The sequence below is a fragment of the Sphaeramia orbicularis genome, chromosome 18 (genome assembly GCF_902148855.1).
Source record: "Sphaeramia orbicularis chromosome 18, fSphaOr1.1, whole genome shotgun sequence".
NCBI classification, from domain to species: Eukaryota; Metazoa; Chordata; class Actinopteri; order Kurtiformes; family Apogonidae; genus Sphaeramia; species Sphaeramia orbicularis.
In genome coordinates, this window is record NC_043974.1 from 14,221,155 (window position 1) to 14,242,510 (window position 21,356).

Here is a 21,356-nt window from a genome sequence, read left to right on the forward strand (position 1 = left end):
GATAGATAGATAGATATAGATATAGATATTTGGAGCAATATACTTATATGTGTATGAGTGTGTGTATTTAGAGCTTTGTACATATCAATGTACAGTATATATATTGTAATATTGATGATATAATATTGATAAATATTGATGATTTCTTCCCGGCTACATTTACTTGCGCTGCCATGGAGCAACTGTAACCACAACATTCTCTGTGGGATTATTAAAGTATTCTGAGTCTGAATCTGAACAGGTTTCATACAGACCTGATTCTAATTATTATGTTAACAACAGTAACCTGCTGTAGGTGTGTGTGTGTGTGTGTGTGTGTAGTGAAATACAGTCAGACTTACCGTAACATTCTGGTATCTGAAAAGCACTACTCCATCCTGTTGAAACATGTTGTGCACTTTTCTTTCTTCCCTTACACCAGTAGGACACACTGTCAGACTCATAACTAATGGTGAATTGTCTTTGGTTCGGGGGTCGTTGTGAGCTGGTTGTTTCCCACTCATACTCCCACTCAGTGTCTCCACCATCCTTGATGTCACACCTGATAGTTGCAGCTTCTTCATAGTGTATACAAGGCCATTGGTGTTGCATCCTCACAGCAGCACTGCTCATGACTGTTTATTTCACAAATAATACAAAAGCAAGTGATTAAATCAGTTTTGGCTGTGTGTGTATGTGTGTGTGTGTATTTTTTCTGTAATGTTTCACACACACACACACACACACACACACACCTGCTCCGTCAACACTGACTGGATTGCTGTACTCTGTGTAGTACTCTGGGTTTCCTCTTCCTCCTCTGCACCAGTACAGTCCTTCCTCAGAGACGCTGGAAACAAACTCCTGTGTGGTCTGGAGGACGGAGGTTTTCTGACCCCTGTACCAGTAAAACCTCCATCCAGATGACGATGGGGTCACAGAACAGGTCAGGGTCACTCTGCCTCCTGGTGGTAGGGTTCTAGTATCGGAACTCAGACTGACCTTTGGGGTACCGACTATATGTTTTGTATTCAGAACACAAGCACAAAACAGGACATTTAGTATCTGTGTGAGTTAGTCTCATTACAGTACTCATCATTTTGATTGAATACTAACATTGGTTAGCCTCTTTTCTGTGTAAGATTATGATATACACTTCATTTTATTGAACCTGTTTTCAAGTCAGTGCTACGGTGGACATGAAGAGTAAACCACAACAACAAAGTGCAAAGCAAGCAAGAAAAAGAAAAGTAAACACACAAGAAAAGGTCCTATCAGAAAAGGCAGGTGCCTGCCATGACCGGGACCTGGATGCTGATTGGACAGAAGCACTGTCCCTCTTCCTGTCTGAAAGACAGTCCAATCAGCATCCAGATTCTGGTCACAGCAGGTACCTGCTTATTCCAGCAGGACCTTTTCTTGTTTGTATGATTTTCTTTTTCTCATGTGTTTTTTTTTTTTTTCTTGTTTGCACGATTTTCTTTTCCTTTAGTGTGTTTTTTTCTTGTGTGTGTGTGTGTGTTTTTCTTGTGTGTGTATATTTTTACCTCCACCAAGGAGGTTATGTTTTTGCCAGGGTTTGTTTGTCTGTTTGTCTGTCCGTTAGTGTGCAACATATCTCAAAAAGTTATGGACAGATTTTGATGAAATTTTCAGGGTTTGTTGGAAATGGGATAAGGAAGAAATGATTAACTTTTGGGGGTGATCGGGGGTGGGTGGGACCCACGGGGGGGCCCACTGATCAGCCTTGATCAGTCTGCGCTGCTCTGAGGTCTGCGCTCTCCGAGTGCTTCTAATTTTTGTGTACTTTTCTTTTTCTTGTGTGTGTGTTTTTTTCTTTTGTGTGTGTTTTTGTTGTGTACTTTTCTTTTTCTTATATGTGATTTTTTTTCTTGTGTGTGTGTTTTTCTTGTGTACTTTTCTTTTTCTTGTGTATGTTTTTTTTCTTGTTTGTGCGATTTTCTTTTTCTTATGTTTTTTTTTTTCTTGTGTGTGTGTTTTTTTCTTGTGTACTTTTCTTTTTCTTATGTGTGTTTTTTTCTTGTGTGTGTTTTTTTCTTGTGTACTTTTCTTTTTCTTGTGTGTGTTTTTTTTTCTTGTGTGTGTGTGTTTTTCTTGTGTTCTTTCCTTTTTCTTGTGTGCTTTGTGATTCGTCGTTGTGGTTTGCCCTTCAGGGCCACCGTACAGAACTGTTCAAATATAATCTTCCATGCAAATGATAGTATTAGGCTGTGAAGATGCAACTTGGTTTTAAAGTCACTTCATTTTTAGTCCCTTTAGTTAGTAACTGATGTTTTAATGTTTTGAACTGCATATCGTTAGCCTCATAGCATTTCTATAAGTCATACACTATATGGACAAAAGTATTGGGACACGCTGAATTCAGGTGTTTCTTTTCTAACAGGGGTCTGGGATACAAAACAAAAAAACAGTTTTGGCTCTAATTATTGCTTTCTAATCATATTTTTATAACTGGGCCGAAACCAACCCTACCAACACAAAGGTCATAATTTCAACCAGAGCATTTCATAATTTAGTGAAAGAAAAAAACAGTATTGTTTTGTTGAAATAGAGGTTAAAGTTAAAAAGCCTTGATTCAATAAACAAATGTTATGTGGTTCATTTATGTATTTAAAACCTAAAATGGGTTAGTGCCGACCCTAACACAAGAGGAAGGTTAAATTGTTTTCTTTGCCTCCAAAATGCCTCAGAGATGGTTTTAACTTAATTTATCTCAACATTTGTTTTCTCTTTTATTAAAAAAAAAAATGTTATCCATACTTATGATTTTAAATGTTCATGCTCTGACTGTAACAATTTTCTACCACAACTAACCATCTACTTTCTCCACATCTCACTGAGAAAGAAAAACCTCCCATAAAATTAAAAAGGAAATACTGATATTTATAAACCATATGGACAAAAATATTGGGACACATCATGGCTGCAGCAGTAAGATAGAGATATCAACATTAATATTAATAATCAAAATGATATGTATCACAATATAAAACTATATTATTACATTTGTTTGTATTGTTTTGTATCCCAGACCCCTGTTTTTTTATTGTTTTGTATCCCAGATCCCTGTTAGAAAAGAAACACCTGAATTCAACGTGTCCCAATACTTTTGTCCATATAGTGTATGACTTTTATGCTATGAGGCTAACGGTATAGGGGAAAAGCTGTTTAGTCGATATTCCTGATGCCATTTTGGAGTTTTTTATTTCCTCATAAAATATGTTTTTACACTGAATGAAACAGTTTTTTGAGTGTTTTGTTCTTCTCCGGTGCAGAGGACGTATGAGTTAACTATATAGGTCATTGCACCACTGATGGAATTGACCAATCCTATTTATATTTACTATTTTACAGGATATAAGTAGATATGAAAATGTAAATTATCTTCCTTTCGCTGTTTCATGGGATATATATCACTCCAGGAATTCAGAGACATCTTGACAGTGCTATCACAGAACTATATAATGATTGGAAAAAACATTTTTTTTGTTCTGCTTTTCTGTCCCAAAATAAATAAATAAATAAATAAATAAATAAAAATCCTGTGACCACTATATCTAAACACTTCAGTTTTACTTTGCCATCATAGATCATTTTCTGATGAAGTTTTATTCAACCGGCCCGCTTGTGTCATTGTGCAAATTTACCATGTTAATCTATTAACTCTTGTAAACTCCTCAATTTTACTACCCACTGGAAAAAAAATGTATACGCACAAAAAAACAACAACAAAAAAACGTAAAATCATCATATATCAATATTTTTTGCCTTTTTTTCCCTCTGTAAATCTCTTGAACAACCTCAGAAATGTTCAAAACTCTCAAACATTCAATCATTGTCAGGATTTTAACCTTTTAAATGGCAGTTAATTTTTTTTTTTTTTTTATTATTAATTATTTATTCCAAAAAACCACAAATTGGCCTTTTATAATAAAAAAAAAAAATCATTATTGTGTATTTTCTTCTTATTTCTCAGCTATAATAAAATGCTAAAATACACTTAGCTTAAATAAAAATGAGATTTTCACATTAATATCCTCCTAAGACCCAGGACATGTCAGCAAAGTACAAGCTTTTTGTTTTTTTATTAAATAAGTGCCTATATCGGAAACACCATGATGCAACAGTTTTTTCAGATGCCATTTTTAAATTTTTTTTATGGAATGTTCTTTGTGATGGACAGTTTTCTTTTCTTTTCTTTTTGTATAAAGGTGTGAAACTCTTGTCCACAAATGTGGACAGTGGGTCTTGGGAGGATATATATTCACTATTGTAACAAAGAACAAAGAATGCAATAAATAGAATCAGACTTACATGAAAGCAGTGAGACAGGATCGCTCCACTCTGTTGTAGCATACTGGTCATTACCCAAACACCTGTAAGTTCCCCTTGTTTCTTCTGACGCAATGATATTCCAGCGTCCTCCGGGTCCGGATGCTGTCATTGTTTCTGAGTTGGGCGTGCTTAATTCATACGTCCACTTCCGCTGTGGACCTCCGTTAACCCAACAGTTGAAAGTGACCGCCTCCCCCTTGAATATCACGAGCCAGTTGGGATCCACAGACAGAGAAGGCTTGATGGACACTGATCACAATGAAAGCATACAGTTCAAGCAACCTTATCACCAGGAACATGTTTTTTTTAACAATAAAGCATTGTCATTGTTGATAACCTCAAACAATGGAATATGTATAAAATTAATCTAATTTGTCATTGAGTGCAGTGCTTTGTTTTGCCTTTAGCTCATGTCTGGGCAGACGGTGGACAAACAAAATCCAAGACTTTGAAGGACTTGGAAATACTATTGGAAGGTGGAGTGGCCAGTACGTAGGTAAATCCACCACTGAAATAGATCAGGGGTCTCAAACTTATTTTCTTTCAGGGGCCACATTCAGCCCCATTTAATCTCAACTGGGCCGGACCAGTAAAATAATAACATAATAACCTATAAATAATGAAAACTCCAAATTTTCTTCTCTGTTTCAGTGCAAAACAACCCCATTTAATTATTATAATATTATTTTTTTCACATCAAACTGTGAAGAAAATATGGAGTCATTAGTTTCTGTAGGTTATTATTTTACTTGAGATCAAATTGTTCTGTAAGTGGAACCTGAATTCTACAGCCTTGACTGTGGAATTTTTGCACTTTGTAAATTCATCCCATGGACCACATTGGAACGTTTGGCGGGCTGCATTTGGCCCCCGGGCCGCCGTTTGAGACCCCTGATATAGATAGTTGTATTTTAAATGCCTTAATACGAATACTCTTCTTAGATTTGTACTCTTAGCACATTTCACCTTGCAATGTACAATTTGCTTTGGCAATGTAAATGTTTGTTTGTAAGGCCAATAATAAAGCCTTTTTGAATTGAATTGAACTGAACTGAATTGAGAGGGAGGGAGAGAGAGAGAGAGAGAGAGAGAGAGAGAGAGAGAGGATGCCATGCTGTCTAATTTCTGGAATTATCCCTGAAAACCATCTATGTCAGCTCACTGCTCCTAATACAGTCATGGAAAAAATTATTAGACCATCAAAAGTCATCAAAAACTATGGTTATGCAATCCAGTACTAACTCCTGTGTGTATCATGTGACTAAAACAGACAGAAAAGAAAACATGGAATGTCTAAAAGCACTGTTTTTGTCAGTACAATGCCATAGATATTGATGGAAGAACTGGGGTGATTTTGGTTATTATCAAGAAAACATGGAAAATGTCTAGATATCAGCTCTGAAATTGAACTCTTATGAGACATTTTTGTTGTTATCATAATATTTGTCCAAAGAAATGTACCTTTAGTTTTACCAGGCATTAAAATGAACAAGAAATTGAAGAAAACAAGGGGTGGTTTAATAATTTTTTCTGTGACTATATATGTTATATACTAATGCTAATATCAGGTACTGTGTGTGTGTGTGTGTGTGTCTGAATTTGAATCTGTGTTTGAATCTGAATTTAAATCTGAATTTGCATCCAAATTTTAATTTGAATCTGAATCTGAATTTGCATCTTACTCTGAATTTGAATCTGTATGTGAATCTGAATTTAAAGCTGAATTTGCATCCGAATTTGCATCCGAATTTGAATCTGAATTTGCATTTGAATCTGAATTTGCATCTGAACCCGAATTTGAATCTGTATTTGAATCTGAACTTAAATCTGAATCTGAATTTGAATCTGAACCTGAATTTGAATGTGGGTAAGTTAAACTACGAATAACCAGAGCATAATGGTGGCAGTACTCTCTGTTTTGCCATAAATATCACCTCTTGTTTCAATAGTTACTGCATTGCTGTCCTCTGTAAAAACCACAGGGTTTCCTTTTCCTCCTCTGCAGAAGTAAACGCCTCCTTCTGAGACGCTGATTGTTGCGGCTCGTCCACCGCCCTTGATCATGTGACTTTGAGAGAAGTCAGGTGAGTATTTAAACCAGTAGTAGTGGCAGCCACGACAGTCACTGTAGTGATCATTCGAAGAGCAGGTTAACGTTGCATTGTTCCCGAATGGTACGGTTTTAGTTCTACTCGTCAGAACAACTGTGGGCAGTGCTGTTCAACAAAAACAAGCTGTTAGAAATTAAAGGTGACATAAATGACAGGCACTGGTAAAAGGAGGCGGTGTGACTCACATGACACTGTGAATTCGAGGGCTTCACTCCATTCGGTTGATGAAGACGAGTCCTTTCTGCCTTTACAGTAGTAACTTCCATAGTGGGAACGAGAAACACTCTGAATCCTGTACTCCTGGTGTGGTGGAGGTGTGTAAAAGCTGGTTGACCTCCACTCATACTCCCACTCAGTGTCCCCACCTCCTTCGATTTCACATATGAGAGTGACCGTCTCACCAATGAAAACTGGAGAACCGTTTGGGCGGTTCTGGAATTTCACTACAGCCCTGTTGGACACTGTTTACATCATATAAAAATAGACAGAAATATAGAATCAACAGGGAAAACATACAGGATTATGAACGCTTGTGTCCTTCAGGGTTTTTTTTTTTTTTTTTACAATGTATTTAGTACAGATTACAGACTACATTCTCTTAAATCAGGGGTGTCCAGTCCTGGCCCTCGAGAGCCGGTATCCTGCATGTTTTAGTTGTTTCCCTCTTCTAGCACACCTGAAGGTCATTATCAGACTTCTGCAGAGCTTGATGATAGGCTTATCATTTGAATCAGGTGTGTTGGACGAGGGATACATCTAAAACATGCAGGATACCGGCCCTCGAGGACCAGATCTGGACACCCCTGCCTTAAATGTAGTATGACATCTGTTTGTCAGTAAAATATTGGTCAACATAATTAATCAGAAAACTTTTTTTAGGTTTTAGACTATAGTGACACTCAAGCACTGGACATTCACCACTGTGAAATGTACTCCAAAAGTATTCCTCTCTTTAACCCATAAGGACCCAGTGTGACTTTTGTGGCAGGTCCCACATGAATTTTTCTCTCAATTTAACCTTTACTAAGAGATTTATCACCATTTATTATAATTAAAGCTGAATTTAAGCTGAAAGGCCATGCTTCAGTCACATCTTATTTGTTTCAGATCCACTTACAGACTAGAGTGTTTATAATTTGAAACTACAGTGTACACTTATTCTCTAGATCAGTGATTCTCAACTGCTGGGTCGTGATCCAAAAGTGGGTCACAAACTAGTTTCCAGTGGTGCCAGATACAACAAACCCCACCCCTCGCATGTATTGTAACTTATTTTGGCATCGATCCAGCTGATGTCATCATGTCTATGTGTGTGCTGATGTCAGCATATCAATTGTCTCTATATATGTGCCAAGTTTGAAGTAAATTGAAAAAAAATTGATGTTTTTATAGACATTTGACATTTCGCTTGTAAATGGGAGAAGAAAAAAAAAAATCATAAAAAAATTTAAACTTTGACCTTTTTTTCCCAAAATGTAATGGGATCTATTCTGAGTCACTGGCAATCCATAAACCAAATTTGGCATAAATTCAACCAATAGTTTTGCTGCTGCAGACATTTGAAATTTTGCCCATTATAAGTAAATGGAAAAAAAAGATTTGAAAAATTCATTAAAAATTCGAACTTTGACCTACTGTTCTCAAAATGTAATGGGATCTGTTCTGGGTCACTGGCAATCTATAAACCAAATTTGGTATGAATTCAACCAATAGTTTTGCTGCTAGAATGTTAACAAACAAAGAAACAAACAAACAAACCAAACCTAAAACAGTACCCTTTGCCTCCCCTTTGGGGGGTGGGGTAATATCCTATAAACAATGTCAACCCCTAACATTTCTCTATGTTTTAGGGTGGAAAAAAGTTACAAAATTACATTAATAGCTTAAAAAATTATACAGGAAATATGTGCACTGTATTGAAACACACAACAAATATCAGAACTGGACAGTATTGATGTGAATGTGAATTCAAGCAATAGTTTTGCTGCTGCAAACATTTGAAATTTCGCCCATTATAAGTAAATGGGAGAAAAAAAGATTTTAAAATTCATAATAAATTTGAACTTTGACCTATTTTTCCCAAAATGTAATCACATCTATTCTGGATCACTGGCAATCTATAAACCAAATTTAGTACGAATTGAGCCAACAGTTTTGCTGCTAGAGTGTTAACAAAGAAACAAACAAACCCAAAACAATACCCCTTGCCTCCCTTTCAGGGCGAGGGGTAATAAACCGATGGTGTGTTTTATTTTTTATAGAGCTGAGCACCATCCATTCACATCCCCCAACAGTAGGTGGTGGTAGTGCACTGTAATTAACACCAGACATTTGACAGGAAGACCCAGAAGGTTTATGTTCATATCATCTCAACTCTTGTATGAAAATGACTACATCAGATATGGTTTTACCTACACTGAGGACTAAAACCTCACTGTGTTTAATTCTTGAATAAGTGACTGAATGTACTTTTCATTTTTAACTTTTTAGTTTTAGTTAAAATGGACCTAATTTGGTGTAAAAAAGAATATTTCCCTATTCATCATCACCACCTACTGGTCAGTTGGGTTCATCATTAAACTAGTGTTCTGTGTTTTCATACTGTGATATTCTGTATTATCTCAGGTTCAAAACACACAATCTTTATTAAATAAATTTGAGAAGTTTAACTTTTATCAATTTGGGTCACCGCTTAACATAATTTGTATTGGGTCCTGAAGCCAGACCAGTTCAGAACCACTGGTCTAGATAATAATAAAAAGTATGAAAACACTCCACTCACAGGACATCTCAATGCGGAACACGTCGCTGTCTTGGGTGAAGTATTCTGGGTTCCCTCTACTCGCTCCACACCAGTAGATGCCAGGACTGTGGATGATGGTATAGTTTAATGTAGCGATCTCCTGAAATTGACTTTGTGTTGTGGTGTGTGTGAACCAGAACGTCCACCCAGCAGAACCATCCACAGAGCAGCTCAGTGTTAAACTTCCCCCTTCCGGTAGCTTTTTTCTGTCTGCTGATATTTTAGCCTTGGGTCTGTGTGCTGTTAGGGTTACAAACACAAAAGTTAAAGTGAATATCAGCTTCCACATTTTCTTTTTTTTTTTTGGGGGGGGGGGGGATTTTGTTTTTATTGGAAAAGGAGCAAGATATCTCTGCATTAACATTCATACATATGATATCTATTAGAGCCCTTTTTGTTTTTCTTATTTTATACATACAACAGTGTCAAACAAAAAAAACAAAAAACATATGAACTGAGTGCTTACAGTTTTGGTACTTCTCACTTAAAAAAAAAAAAGACAATCACAGCTTTCAATACCTCTGGGTTCTTTAAACAATTACACATTCATGCAAAAGTAAAACATTCACAAAGAATAAAGACAGGGAGATTACAAAAAAGAAATTCTTAGAGGAGTGATACAAATTCTGGGCGGCTAAAGGATACAAACTTAATCCATTTGTCCCAAATATAGTAAAATTTATCCCTCTGGATTTGGATAGAGTAAGTCAATTTTTCCATTTTGAAAAGTTGCAAGACTGTCTCACACCAATCTTCTAATGTTGGTGGAGTTGGTTTTAGCCACCTTAGCTTCCACATTTTCAAAAGAAAAATGCACCAGTAGTGAATTAACCCGTAAAGACCTAAATATACACCATCTACCAAAACCATATGGATCTAAACTGTTTAATAGCTGTTGATCCACTAATTATATCAATACATGTAAATAATTAGTGTAAAATACAGTTTATCATCTTTTCATAGTCCAATCCAATCCAACTTTATTTATAAAGCACTTTAAAACAACCACAGTGGACCAAAGTGCTGTACTGAAGGCTAAAAGCACAATAAAAATTTTTAAAAAAGCATTAAAAAAAACATTAAAATCTAATAAAAATACATAAATAAAACAAGTTAAAATATAAAAACAAAATACCAACATTGCACGAGTGTTAAAAGGCCAAGGAGTCATCAGATATGATCCATTTGGACATTCAGAGGCTCCGTAGTTACCATGGAAACACCGTCATCTTCTACAAAACTGATTCACCCGTAAAACCCATGGAGTTGGATCAGTGACAGTGGATGGAGACACTTTTTTTTCAACTTTTCTGTTTTTGATATAATAACCCTCAAATGTAATCTCAGCATGATGGTAAAAGTACATGATCAGACAAATAAATGCAGGAAAATACCTGAGTTTCACTGAAAAAAATGCAAAATGGAGAGGATGATATTATGATAAATGGTGATAAATCACTTAAAGGTTAAATAGTGCTCCTTCGGGGGGCATATCCTCAAACTTTATAGCAAAGAAGAAAATTACTATGGGTATATGAGCATATGGATGTACATGTGGACTAAAGTTAATTGAATGTTGGATTCTTTTTCTGCTGTTTGTTCTATTACTGTTTGTATTTATGTTATGTTTTCTCAAAAGACAACAATAAAAAATAAATAACAAAAAAAAAGAAAGGTTAAATAAGGAGAAAAATTAATTTGGGAACTGACACAAAAGTTAAACTAACTGGGTGTTTATGGGTTAAAGCAGTGTATTCACAGTCACTGATCAAGCAAAAGTAATATTTATGCAATAAACCCCTACTTTTGTTCATATAGGTTTATACTCACCAACAATATTAAATAAATAAATAAATAAATAAATAAATAAATAAATAAATACATAAATAAGTGATGAAATCCTACAATAAAAAATACTCTGAAATTTCAAATAAATTAAATTTGTAGGTCAAATGTCTTAAATTCTCGTTATTATAGTTAATATATACTGTTGCCCATAAAGTAAATAAAATATATTTACTTCTCATAAAATGATTGCAACACTGTGATGTATTTATTTATTTATTTAACCCATAAGGACCCAAACAGCCTCTGGCAATTAAAAACCATCTACTGATCTAATACATTTAATACCTGCTAATCCACTAATCCTATCAATCCATGTAAATAATTGGTGTAAAATACAGTTTGTCATCTTTTCATGGTCATGAGATATGACCCATTTGGACATTCAGAGGCTCCATAGTTACCATGGAAACACTATCATCTTCTACAACATTGATTCACCACTAAAACGCATGGAGTTGGATCAATGACAGTGGCTGGACACACTTGTTTTTATGTTCAGTTAATGATATATTTTACTGAAAAAGTCACTTTTTCTTCAGTTTTCACTGTTTCTGACATAATAACATTTGAATTTACTCTGAGCTTTAATGAACATCTGCATAAACAGTGAATCAAATATAGAAACAATACCTAATTTTTACTGAAGAAATGCAAAATTAAGAGGATAATATTTCAATAAATGGTGATAAAGCACTTAAGTTAAAAGGTTAAAAAACAGAGAAAAATTCATTTGTGAACTGCCACAAAAGTAGCACTGGGTCTTTATGGGTTAAGTCTGTGTTTACGTCTGAAAACAACTTTATGGGCAAGAGTGTATAACCCTAATTTTTGGATGTGCAGTTTTCAGTTTTTCAGGTCAATGATAGTTGTTTTTTCATGGATTGTTGTTCATCTGAACTATGTGAATACATGTTTTAAAGCAGGGGTGTCAAACTCATTTCCTCCAGGAGCCGCATTCAACCCAATTTGATCTCCAGTGGGCTGGACCAGTAAAATAATAGCATCATAATATATAAATAATGACAACTTTTTCTCTTTATTTTAGTGCAACAAAAAACATGAAATTATAAAAATATTTACATTTACAAACTATCCTTTCACAAAAAAAATTTACATAACCTGAAAAAACTGAAATTTGTAAGAAAAATAAGTGCAGTTTTAAAAGTATTATACCTCAGTTTATCGTTTATACATGTGCATTACACACAGTGTTACACAAACATTTGGTAACAGGCAGAATATTGGTAAAAATTTGGAGTTTGGAACCAAAATAAGAACAATTTCTCATTTGCCCAGGTCATTGTTCTTGGTAGTTCTTCGAGGTTCAACCAGACTAGTATTGCTTTAAAAGAGCAAAACTAGTCCAGTTGAATCTAGAACCTCGAAAAATGGAGTTGTCATTATTTATAGGTTATTATACTTTTATTTTATTATGGATCTGTAGGTGGAACCTGAACTAAAATGAGTTTGACACCCTTGATTGTTAATATCTTCAGTGTAATTTTTGCACTTCGCAAATTTATCCTGTGATTGGACATTTTGGCGGGCCGGGTTTGGCCCTCACACATGTTTTAAAGTGATGTTATGTAAATTTCTTCTAATACACTCCCTCTTTGGTTCTACGTAGTGAATCTCAACTTTAACAAGTACCCAAATAAAAAAAAAGAAAAAGAAAATGGTGAAACTAAGCCTTTTCATGAACTAAATGAATAGAATAGAATAGAATAGAATAGAATAGAATAGAAAAAAAAATGGAATAGATTAGAATAAAATAGAATAGAATAATATAGAATAGAACAGATTAGAACAGATTAGAACAGATTAGAATAGAATAGAATACAATAGAAAAGAATAAAATAGAATAGAATAAAATAAAATAGAATAGATTAGAATAAAATAGAACAGAATAAAATAAAATAGAATAATATAGAATAGAACAGATTAGAACAGATAAGAATAGAATAGAATAGAGTAAAATAAAATAGAATAATATAGAATAGAACAGATTAGAATAGAATAAAATAGAATAGAATAGAATAGAACAAAATAGAAAAGAATAAAATAAAATAGAATAAAATAAAATAGAATAGATTAGAATAAAATAGAATAATATAGAATAGAACAGATTAGAACAGATAAGAATAGAATAGAATAGAATAGAATAGAATAGAATAGAATAGAATAGAATAGAATAAAATAGAATAGAATAGAATAGAACAAAATAGAAAAGAATAAAATAAAATAGAATAAAATAAAATAGAATAGATTAGAATAAAATAGAATAATATAGAATAGAACAGATTAGAACAGATAAGAATAGAATAGAATAGAATAGAATAGAATAGAATAGAATAGAATAGAATAGAATAGAATAGAATAGAATAGCCTTTATTGTAATTGTGTGTACAAAGAAAAAACCTGCCACTGAAAATAACTGGAACTGAACTGAAATCACAAAAACAAAGTCAAAATAAAAGTGAACAGGAAAATGAATAAATAAATAGTTAAATGATCTCACCTGCTACAGTCACAGTGACAGTGTTACTGCGCTCTGGGGTGTTTGAGGGGCTCCGGTGGTGACCGACACACTGGTATTCACCGCTCATGTCCGCTGTCAGGCTTCTCAGGTTGAGCTCATGATCTTTACTGGACTGTAGATGTTTCCCGTTCCTGGTGAACTTAAAATCCATGTTTGTCTTGTTTCCCTTTATGTTACATTTAAAGGTCACAGACTCTCCGACATAAAAATGGGAAAAGTCGGGCTCAAGTGTCAGCATCTCTTCACCTAAAATCAGAACAGTAGTAGACAAGGACTATTTTTATACTAATTCTCAATTTTAAACTATTTATATAAAAAAGCACTATTAAAAATGCATGGAATTTAAGCACAGTGTAGGTGGTTGTGAGCAAAAAAAAGAGAGAAAAATTATCTTTACCAACTCCGCAAAAGGGGAACACTGAAAAAAAGATGAATGATTTGTTTTATATATTTACAAGCAGAGAAAAGGCTAAAATTATAAGCATTCAACATATTTTACGACTGAAATTGTACTTATTGAAGCTAGAATAGAATAGAATAGAATAGAATAGAATAGAATAGAATAGAATAGGAGCAGAAAAAAGGGAAGTTACCTTTGGTGGGTCCACAGTAGAGGAGCACTAAAATAAAGATTAATCCTTTGTTAGATATTTTTGACAAGCTATTGAGAGCAAGCAGCAAAAAGTAGAATCATATATGAGCAGAATCCTCCTTTAACTTTACTCTGTTTATCATTTCTTTCTTTTTTTTTTTTTTTTAATTATTTATTTCAAGGACAGTACTCTTGCCAGATATTAACCCATAAAGACCCAGTGCTACTTTTGTGGCAGTTCCCAAATGATTTTTTTTCCTCTATATTTAGCTTTTCTTAAGTGATTTATTATGACGTTATCCTTTGTATTGCATTTTTTCAGTGAACATCATGTATTTTTCTATATATAATGTACTGATCATGTAGGTGTTCATAAAAGCTCAGATTAAAGTTAATGGTTATTGTATCAAAAACAGAGAAAATTGAAGAAACAGCTACTTTTTCAGCAAAATACATCATTAACTGAACATAAAACAAGTGTGTCCGTCCACTGTCACTGACCCAGTGCTACTTTTATGGCAGTTCCCAAATGAATTTTTCTCTATATTTAACCTTTCTTATGTGATTTATCACAATTTATTATAATATTATCCTCTGTATTTTGTGTTTTTTTCAGTGAACGTTAGGTATTTTATTACATTTAATTTACCAACCATGTAGATGTTCATAAAAGCTCAGATTAAAGTTGAAGGTTATTATTTCAGAGACAGAGAAAACTTAAGAAACAGTGACTTTTTCAGCAAATCTACCATCAACTGAAAATAAACCTAGTGTTTCCATCCACTGTCATTGATCCAACTCCATGGGTTTTATTGGTGAATCAGTGTTGTAGAAAATGATGGTGTTTCCACGGTAACAACGGAGCCTCTGAACGTCCAAATGGGTCATATCTGATGACCATGAAAAGAGGATAAATTGTATTTTACACCAATTATTTACATGTATTGATAGGATTAGTGGATCAACAGGTATTAAACAGTTTAGATCAGTAGATGGTTTTGGTCGTCAGTGGTTTTTTGGGTCTTTATGGGTTCAATTAGTCCTTAAGCAGCATGCAACAAAATACCATTAAAATGAATAAATCTATATACTCACAAAATAATGGTACGACGCAGGGCAAAGTTTGCCCCATAGTTACGTCCAAAACTCACTGTATCTGCAAAATAAAACACCACTCCAACGCCGACTGACAGCGGTGAGCAAAGAAGATACGTTAACATACATTTGTGGTCAGTCATTTCTTCTTTTTCTGCTTTGTGCTGTCTCTGCTTCCCTATTTTTTCACACAAAAATTACAGAACCTAAAATGATCTTGCTACAAGTCGTTTTGAACAAATATGCCAAAATGTTACAGTAGTTGCCTAAACCTGAGGGTACTGCATATCAGACACACTAAAAGTAGTCTGAAGAAAAGGAATTTATCATTAATATTGCATTGTTATTTATATAATGTGGCATTTTATGTATGTACAGTATATGAAGATGACAGAAATGTGTTTTTTTTTTAATCTTACTTCTCACTGACTAAAGTGTAAAACAGCAAAAAAAAAAAAAAAATCTTAAAACCCCTTCTATTGCAATTTAAAACATATAAAGATAGAAAGTGAAAAGAGCTGAAAAGAATATAAAATCCACCCCCCCCCCCCCTATTTCATGATGTGGTTCAGTCCAGGTGCCAGCACTCCAAAATGATACAAATACATCCAAAAAGTAAAACTATAGTTTATTTGTATTTGTATATCAATGCAGGAAAAAAAAATCCAATGCTGTTATGATCAAAAGATGTTTTTAAAATGTAGATTTCTCAACTATTTTGCACAAATTCATAAAATCACATTTTAAGTAGAATATTGATTCACACCTGCACAGTGTTAATATATTTTTAGGGTTTATAATGGTAGCAGTGTTGAAGTGGTGGTGGTGGTGGGGCTCAAAGTGACATTTATTTAGCAGGGCCCCAAATCCCTGGTGGAAGTGTGAGTAGTGAGATGGCTGGATGAGGTATGAGGAAAACAGATTAAAAAAAAAAACAACTGGTGAAAACTTCTACAGTCGTTAATGTTGTTGACTAATTACTCTGTTGCTGTGGTCATACATGATTTTCAGGTCAAAACTCCAAGTCCTCTTCATCTGAGATAACCTTCAAAATAACAAAAGACCAGTCTCGACTACAAAATACAGCCTGGATTAAAAATGAACATTACATGATCTGATCAGTTGTGAAAAGAGTGTATGAACCCCAGTGTGAAAGTGTGAAATGGAGAATGAAGAAACGGGCCGGGGCATTTCCGGTAAATGTGAGACCATTATAACTTTAGTTTTCCTTCCTCTTCACACCAACAAATATGTTGCTAGATAGATGTTCAAAGTGTCATTATCACACTCACACCTCACCTCATCTTTGTAAACACAGACACAAACTGCAGTTAGATGTGCAAATCTGTAGGTAAAGCTTTCGTAACTGCAGCTTTAACTGATCAAAAGCATCATAAATAGTATAGTGTAGTGTAGTATAATATAGTATAATGTAGTACAGTACAACATAGCATAGCATAGTATGGTACAGTATAGCATAGCATGGCATAGTACAGTATAACATAGTATAGTGTAGTACAGTACAGTATAATATAGTACAGTATAGTATCGTACAGTGTAGTATAGTACAAACATTATAGCATAGTATAGTATCGTACAGTATAGCACAGTACAGTATAGTATAGTATAGTACAGAACAGTGTAGAACAGTGCAGTATAGTGCTGTACAGTACAGTAGAGTATAGTATAGTACAGTACAGTATAGTACAGTGTAGTATAGTGTATTAAAGTGTGGTATAATACTGTACAGTACAGTATAGTATAACATAGTATAGTATTGTATAGTACTTACAGTATAGTATAGTATAGTATAGTGTTGTACAGTACAGTGTAGTATGGTACATACAGTGTAGTGTAGTACAGTACAGTATGGTATAATGTTGTACAGTAGAGTACAGTATAGTATAGTACAGTGTAGTATAGTGTATTACAGTGTGGTATAGTACTGTACAGTAGTATAGTATCAGAGGTTGTGCTAGATATTTTTATTGTCCGTCATTTTGAGGACAGGGTCGTACAAATTCTGTCATAACATGTTATTATCCGTCATTTCAAATGTATATTTTTTAATGATAAAGAGATATATGTAGTATTATTTAATGTTCAAAAACATCTCAATGATGCAGCAGCTGTAGTTGCTGCTGGCTGATAAACCAACGTGATATCACCACTCACATAATTCTATACACCACTTTTAACTGGTGTGTTATCATGCACTGAGGGTTAGAGTTCAGGTTCTGTGAACCACAGATCTATGCACAAATGGACATGCCATCAAATAACACATGAAAAGTAGAAAATGCATACATATAACACAACAAATGCCATCAGAACTGGTGTATTCTTTGCTTGTCCGTCATCTTTCATTGCATCAGTCCCTCTTTTTTCACTGCGTTTATCTATGCCCATCATATTTACTGGACTTTTTAGAATAAGGAGACTCAGCTGTCTTCACAGTTTGCACGAGCAAAGTAGCATCTAATTTTGGCTAAAGTCAGCAAAACAACGACACAAGACTGGACACTGACTGATTAATATTCAAACTCACCATGAACTGGACAGGGGGTCTACTACAGGTGGACTAACAGAGGGTCATGTGACTGCAGTTCTGCTGTTGTATTCAGTGTAGTTGTGAACAGTGGTGCTGTTGGTTCTATACAGGTGGAGGCTGGTGTGGACTGTTTGTGTTCAGAGACAGACAGACCAGCGATCCTGCAGCAGGTTCTGTTCACAGTGTTGTGTGAAAACTTTCTGTGGTAGTGTTATGAGATTGGTGTGTGTGTGTGTGTGTGTGTGTGTGTGTGTGTGTGTGTGTGTGTGTGTGTGTGTAGGTGTGTGTGTGTGTGTGTGTGTGTGTGTAGGTGTGTGTGTGTGTGTGTTCCTTAAAGTGCGAGAGCGGTGTGTGGCGCGTGCGTATGGTGTGAGTGGTCGAGCAAGGTGAGGGAGTGGCAGTTTTGAGTATGAGTGTGTAAGAGGACAGAAGGAAAAAGTGTTCTAACATCGACATACTGTGCACAAAATAAAAGCTGCTGTCTTCCTCTACTGCCAAGGGAGTTAACCCGACATCTGCCCTGGAGGAAATCTGCCCTGTGCTCACTGACTACAGTCAGACGAGCTGAAAAGGAAAGGTTAACAGTAGATGACCTTCAGTATTTGAATCTGTCAAAATGATGGACGGCCTTCAGAATTATCCGTCATTTAAAAAAAAAACGTCAATGACGGAATATTTTCGGTTAACGCGACCTCTGTATAGTATAGTATAGTACAGTATAGCATAGTATAGTATTGTACAGTATAGTATTGTATAGTACTTACAGTATAGTACAGTGTAGTACAGTACAGACAGTATAGTGTAGTTATACAGTACAGTAGAGTATACTATAGTACAGTACAGTATAGTACAGTGTAGCATAGTGTATTACAGTGTAGTATAGTACAGTACAGAATAGTACAGTACAGTACAGTATAGCATAGTATAGTATAATACTGTACAGTGTAGTACAGTGTAGTATAGTGCAGTACAGTATAATACAGTGTAGTATAATGTAGTACAGTACAGACCAGTACAGTACTATACAGTATAGCATAGTATAGAACAGTATCAGTATAGCATACTATAGTACAGTATAATATAGTATAGTATAGTATAGTATCGTATCATTTTGTATAGTAGAGTGTAATATACTATAGTACACCCATTCCCGATACATTTTGATTGAGTACACATCTTTTATTCCTGATATTCCCAAGAAACAACAGTAAGATTTAGATTGAAATTTGTGAATAAATCATCAGCTTTAATGACTAATTATGGTGTATTATAAAACTTCATTAAACAAACACACTTTCAACATCTAAAATGCAATATTTATTGAGGCGTTGCATGATAAAAAAACAAACAAACAAAAAAAACACATAGAGTACTTGGTCTGCTGATGTACCAACTAAAACGTAAAAATTGAAAAAAAGACAGCGCAAATAGTACAATATAATACAATAATACAACCAGATGTTCTGGTGGTAGATTATCACATATAAAAACCAACTATTAATGATCATTATTTTGTATCAAAAGCACTAAGAAAGGCCAACTTAAAACTGTGTACTATCCTTTAAATACTGCAAGTTCTACTGCTTTTTAGATTATTTTATATATTAAACATTGCTATTAAATTTGTCCATGTAGCTTTTTAAATGAAGTGACTGAAAAAAAAAAAATACAGTATATAATACAACAACACTGAATGAACTATACTTAAAGAAATACACAACAGATGAATAAATCCAACCAATAATTATCTTTAAAATAATCAGACATTAAATAAACTATACATAGCCTTAAAGTACGCAAAGCTGCAAAGATTTAGATAAAATCACTCGTAAAGAGCTTTATACTGCATTATCATTTTTCACTTCTACCATTAGCTGTGTAGCTTATTTGACCGCTGAGTATATGGTTTCCTCTGGAGCTCCAGGAGATGCTTTTCCTTAAAAAAAAAAAAAAAAAAGTCAGAAATGAGAGTTCACAGTGACTGTAATGTAATGTGTAATGTAAATTATGTAAAACCATTAAAATACAAAAGAGTTGAAGTAGTCTGCAGATACATTTTAAAGCATGAAAACATACATTAAGCAAACATTAAATTGTGTTTGTCATTAGTAACATCACAAGTCGCTTTTCCATTGACCCTCAAATTGTGCAAATTTAACTTGTGCATAAAAATTTGTCTAATGGCAAAACGACAATTTTGCCAAAAGTCTCATTTTTCGATTAAAAGTTTTTACGCTGGCAAGAGGTGGTTTTTTGGGTGTAGTTAATGGTATATCACACAAAACTGCAACAGAAAGACCTTTTTTCGCAACTAGAGTCAGGTGAATAAAAAAAACGTATATTGACGTACGTTACAACAAGCGAAGAAGAAGAAGAAACATGTTGCGGTATGTGTGGACACACCAGGAAACCCAATCATTTTTTAATTAATGAATATATCTGTAAATCAGCACCATATTTACGTTCATCACCATGTTTATGGAATCACTTCTCATGTCATCTCGCAATAATAAATAAACAAATCATTGCATTTGTGATTTAAAAACTGACACTACGCACATCTGTTTTTTCAACATGTAGTAAATATCGGTAAAGTTTTGCGCAGATATCCAATGGAAAAGCGACTACTTCCTGTATCCATAAAAGGTTGGATGATATAGACCTTTCTTACCTTTCTTTCTTTTAGCTTTTCCTTTACCGTGGGCGTGGACCTGGGCGTACACCACATTATCACCTATGGACAGACACAGTAAGGATAATTAAATGCAACATACCCACGCACCCACACAGTGATTTTTGGCTTTTTTAAAAAAATGAAATTATTCATTTTCAAACATTTCCCTGTGGTCTACATAAACTGTAAATGCTATGCTTGGGTCTGAATTCTTCATTAATTCAACTCCACAGGTCCATCTTCAACCCTATTTCTGAACAATGACACCAGAAAGGTGGTTTTGAGCACTGGCCCTTTAAATGTAAACGAGCCACTTCAGGCCCCGCCCCCTTCAGGTTGTATTTGCTGTGCTGCTCTGTCCCGTTCAACCAACAACTGAACATTTTAGGTAATCGACTCAAAGTTTGGACATATTTTCAGTTTTTACTACAACCGCTGCTGCTGACAAACAATTATGTTTGTATTATATGAGCTAATAGAATGTGAACATTTGAACAGGATGTAAAACTGTAATGTCTGTAAAACATAATGTAAGTTTGAACACAGGAACATTTTGTGATATAGCATTAGATCCTGTTGGGATCAAATAAAAATGTGTTTAGTATTTGTACATATTTGTGGTGTAATTCAATTCTTCCAGGAAATAATCATTTTAAAAAAAAGAAACAAACAATTGCCTTTTTAACAGTATCCTGATATATCATGATATATCGCATCGTCATCCTAGTATTGTGATTTGTATCGTATCGCAAGATTCTTGCCAATACACAGCCCTATTCATTCATATTCACATTCATTCACATTCATT

General features: G+C 34.4%; 2 protein-coding genes across 2 annotated transcripts in view; both read right to left on the reverse strand.

The window, feature by feature from the left end:
• LOC115438980 (uncharacterized) overlaps positions 1 to 15,406 on the reverse strand; it is a 30,687-nt gene extending 15,281 nt beyond the window's left edge. The window contains exons 1-9 of the mRNA XM_030162876.1: positions 15,324 to 15,406; positions 14,230 to 14,256; positions 13,616 to 13,882; positions 9,229 to 9,489; positions 6,632 to 6,907; positions 6,270 to 6,551; positions 4,315 to 4,584; positions 735 to 995; positions 342 to 614 (exon numbers count right to left, since the gene is read on the reverse strand). Of these exons, the coding sequence (XP_030018736.1) occupies positions 342 to 614; positions 735 to 995; positions 4,315 to 4,584; positions 6,270 to 6,551; positions 6,632 to 6,907; positions 9,229 to 9,489; positions 13,616 to 13,882; positions 14,230 to 14,256; positions 15,324 to 15,360 (1,954 nt within the window). The 5' untranslated portion in view covers positions 15,361 to 15,406. The remainder of the gene's footprint in view (positions 1 to 341; positions 615 to 734; positions 996 to 4,314; positions 4,585 to 6,269; positions 6,552 to 6,631; positions 6,908 to 9,228; positions 9,490 to 13,615; positions 13,883 to 14,229; positions 14,257 to 15,323) is intronic.
• A 3,895-nt stretch (positions 15,407 to 19,301) lies between these two features.
• The window catches only part of LOC115438981 (uncharacterized), a 238,205-nt gene continuing 236,150 nt past the window's right edge, over positions 19,302 to 21,356 (reverse strand). The window contains exons 41-42 of the mRNA XM_030162877.1: positions 20,546 to 20,608; positions 19,302 to 19,810 (exon numbers count right to left, since the gene is read on the reverse strand). Coding sequence (XP_030018737.1) covers positions 19,758 to 19,810; positions 20,546 to 20,608 — 116 coding nt within the window. The 3' untranslated portion in view covers positions 19,302 to 19,757. The remainder of the gene's footprint in view (positions 19,811 to 20,545; positions 20,609 to 21,356) is intronic.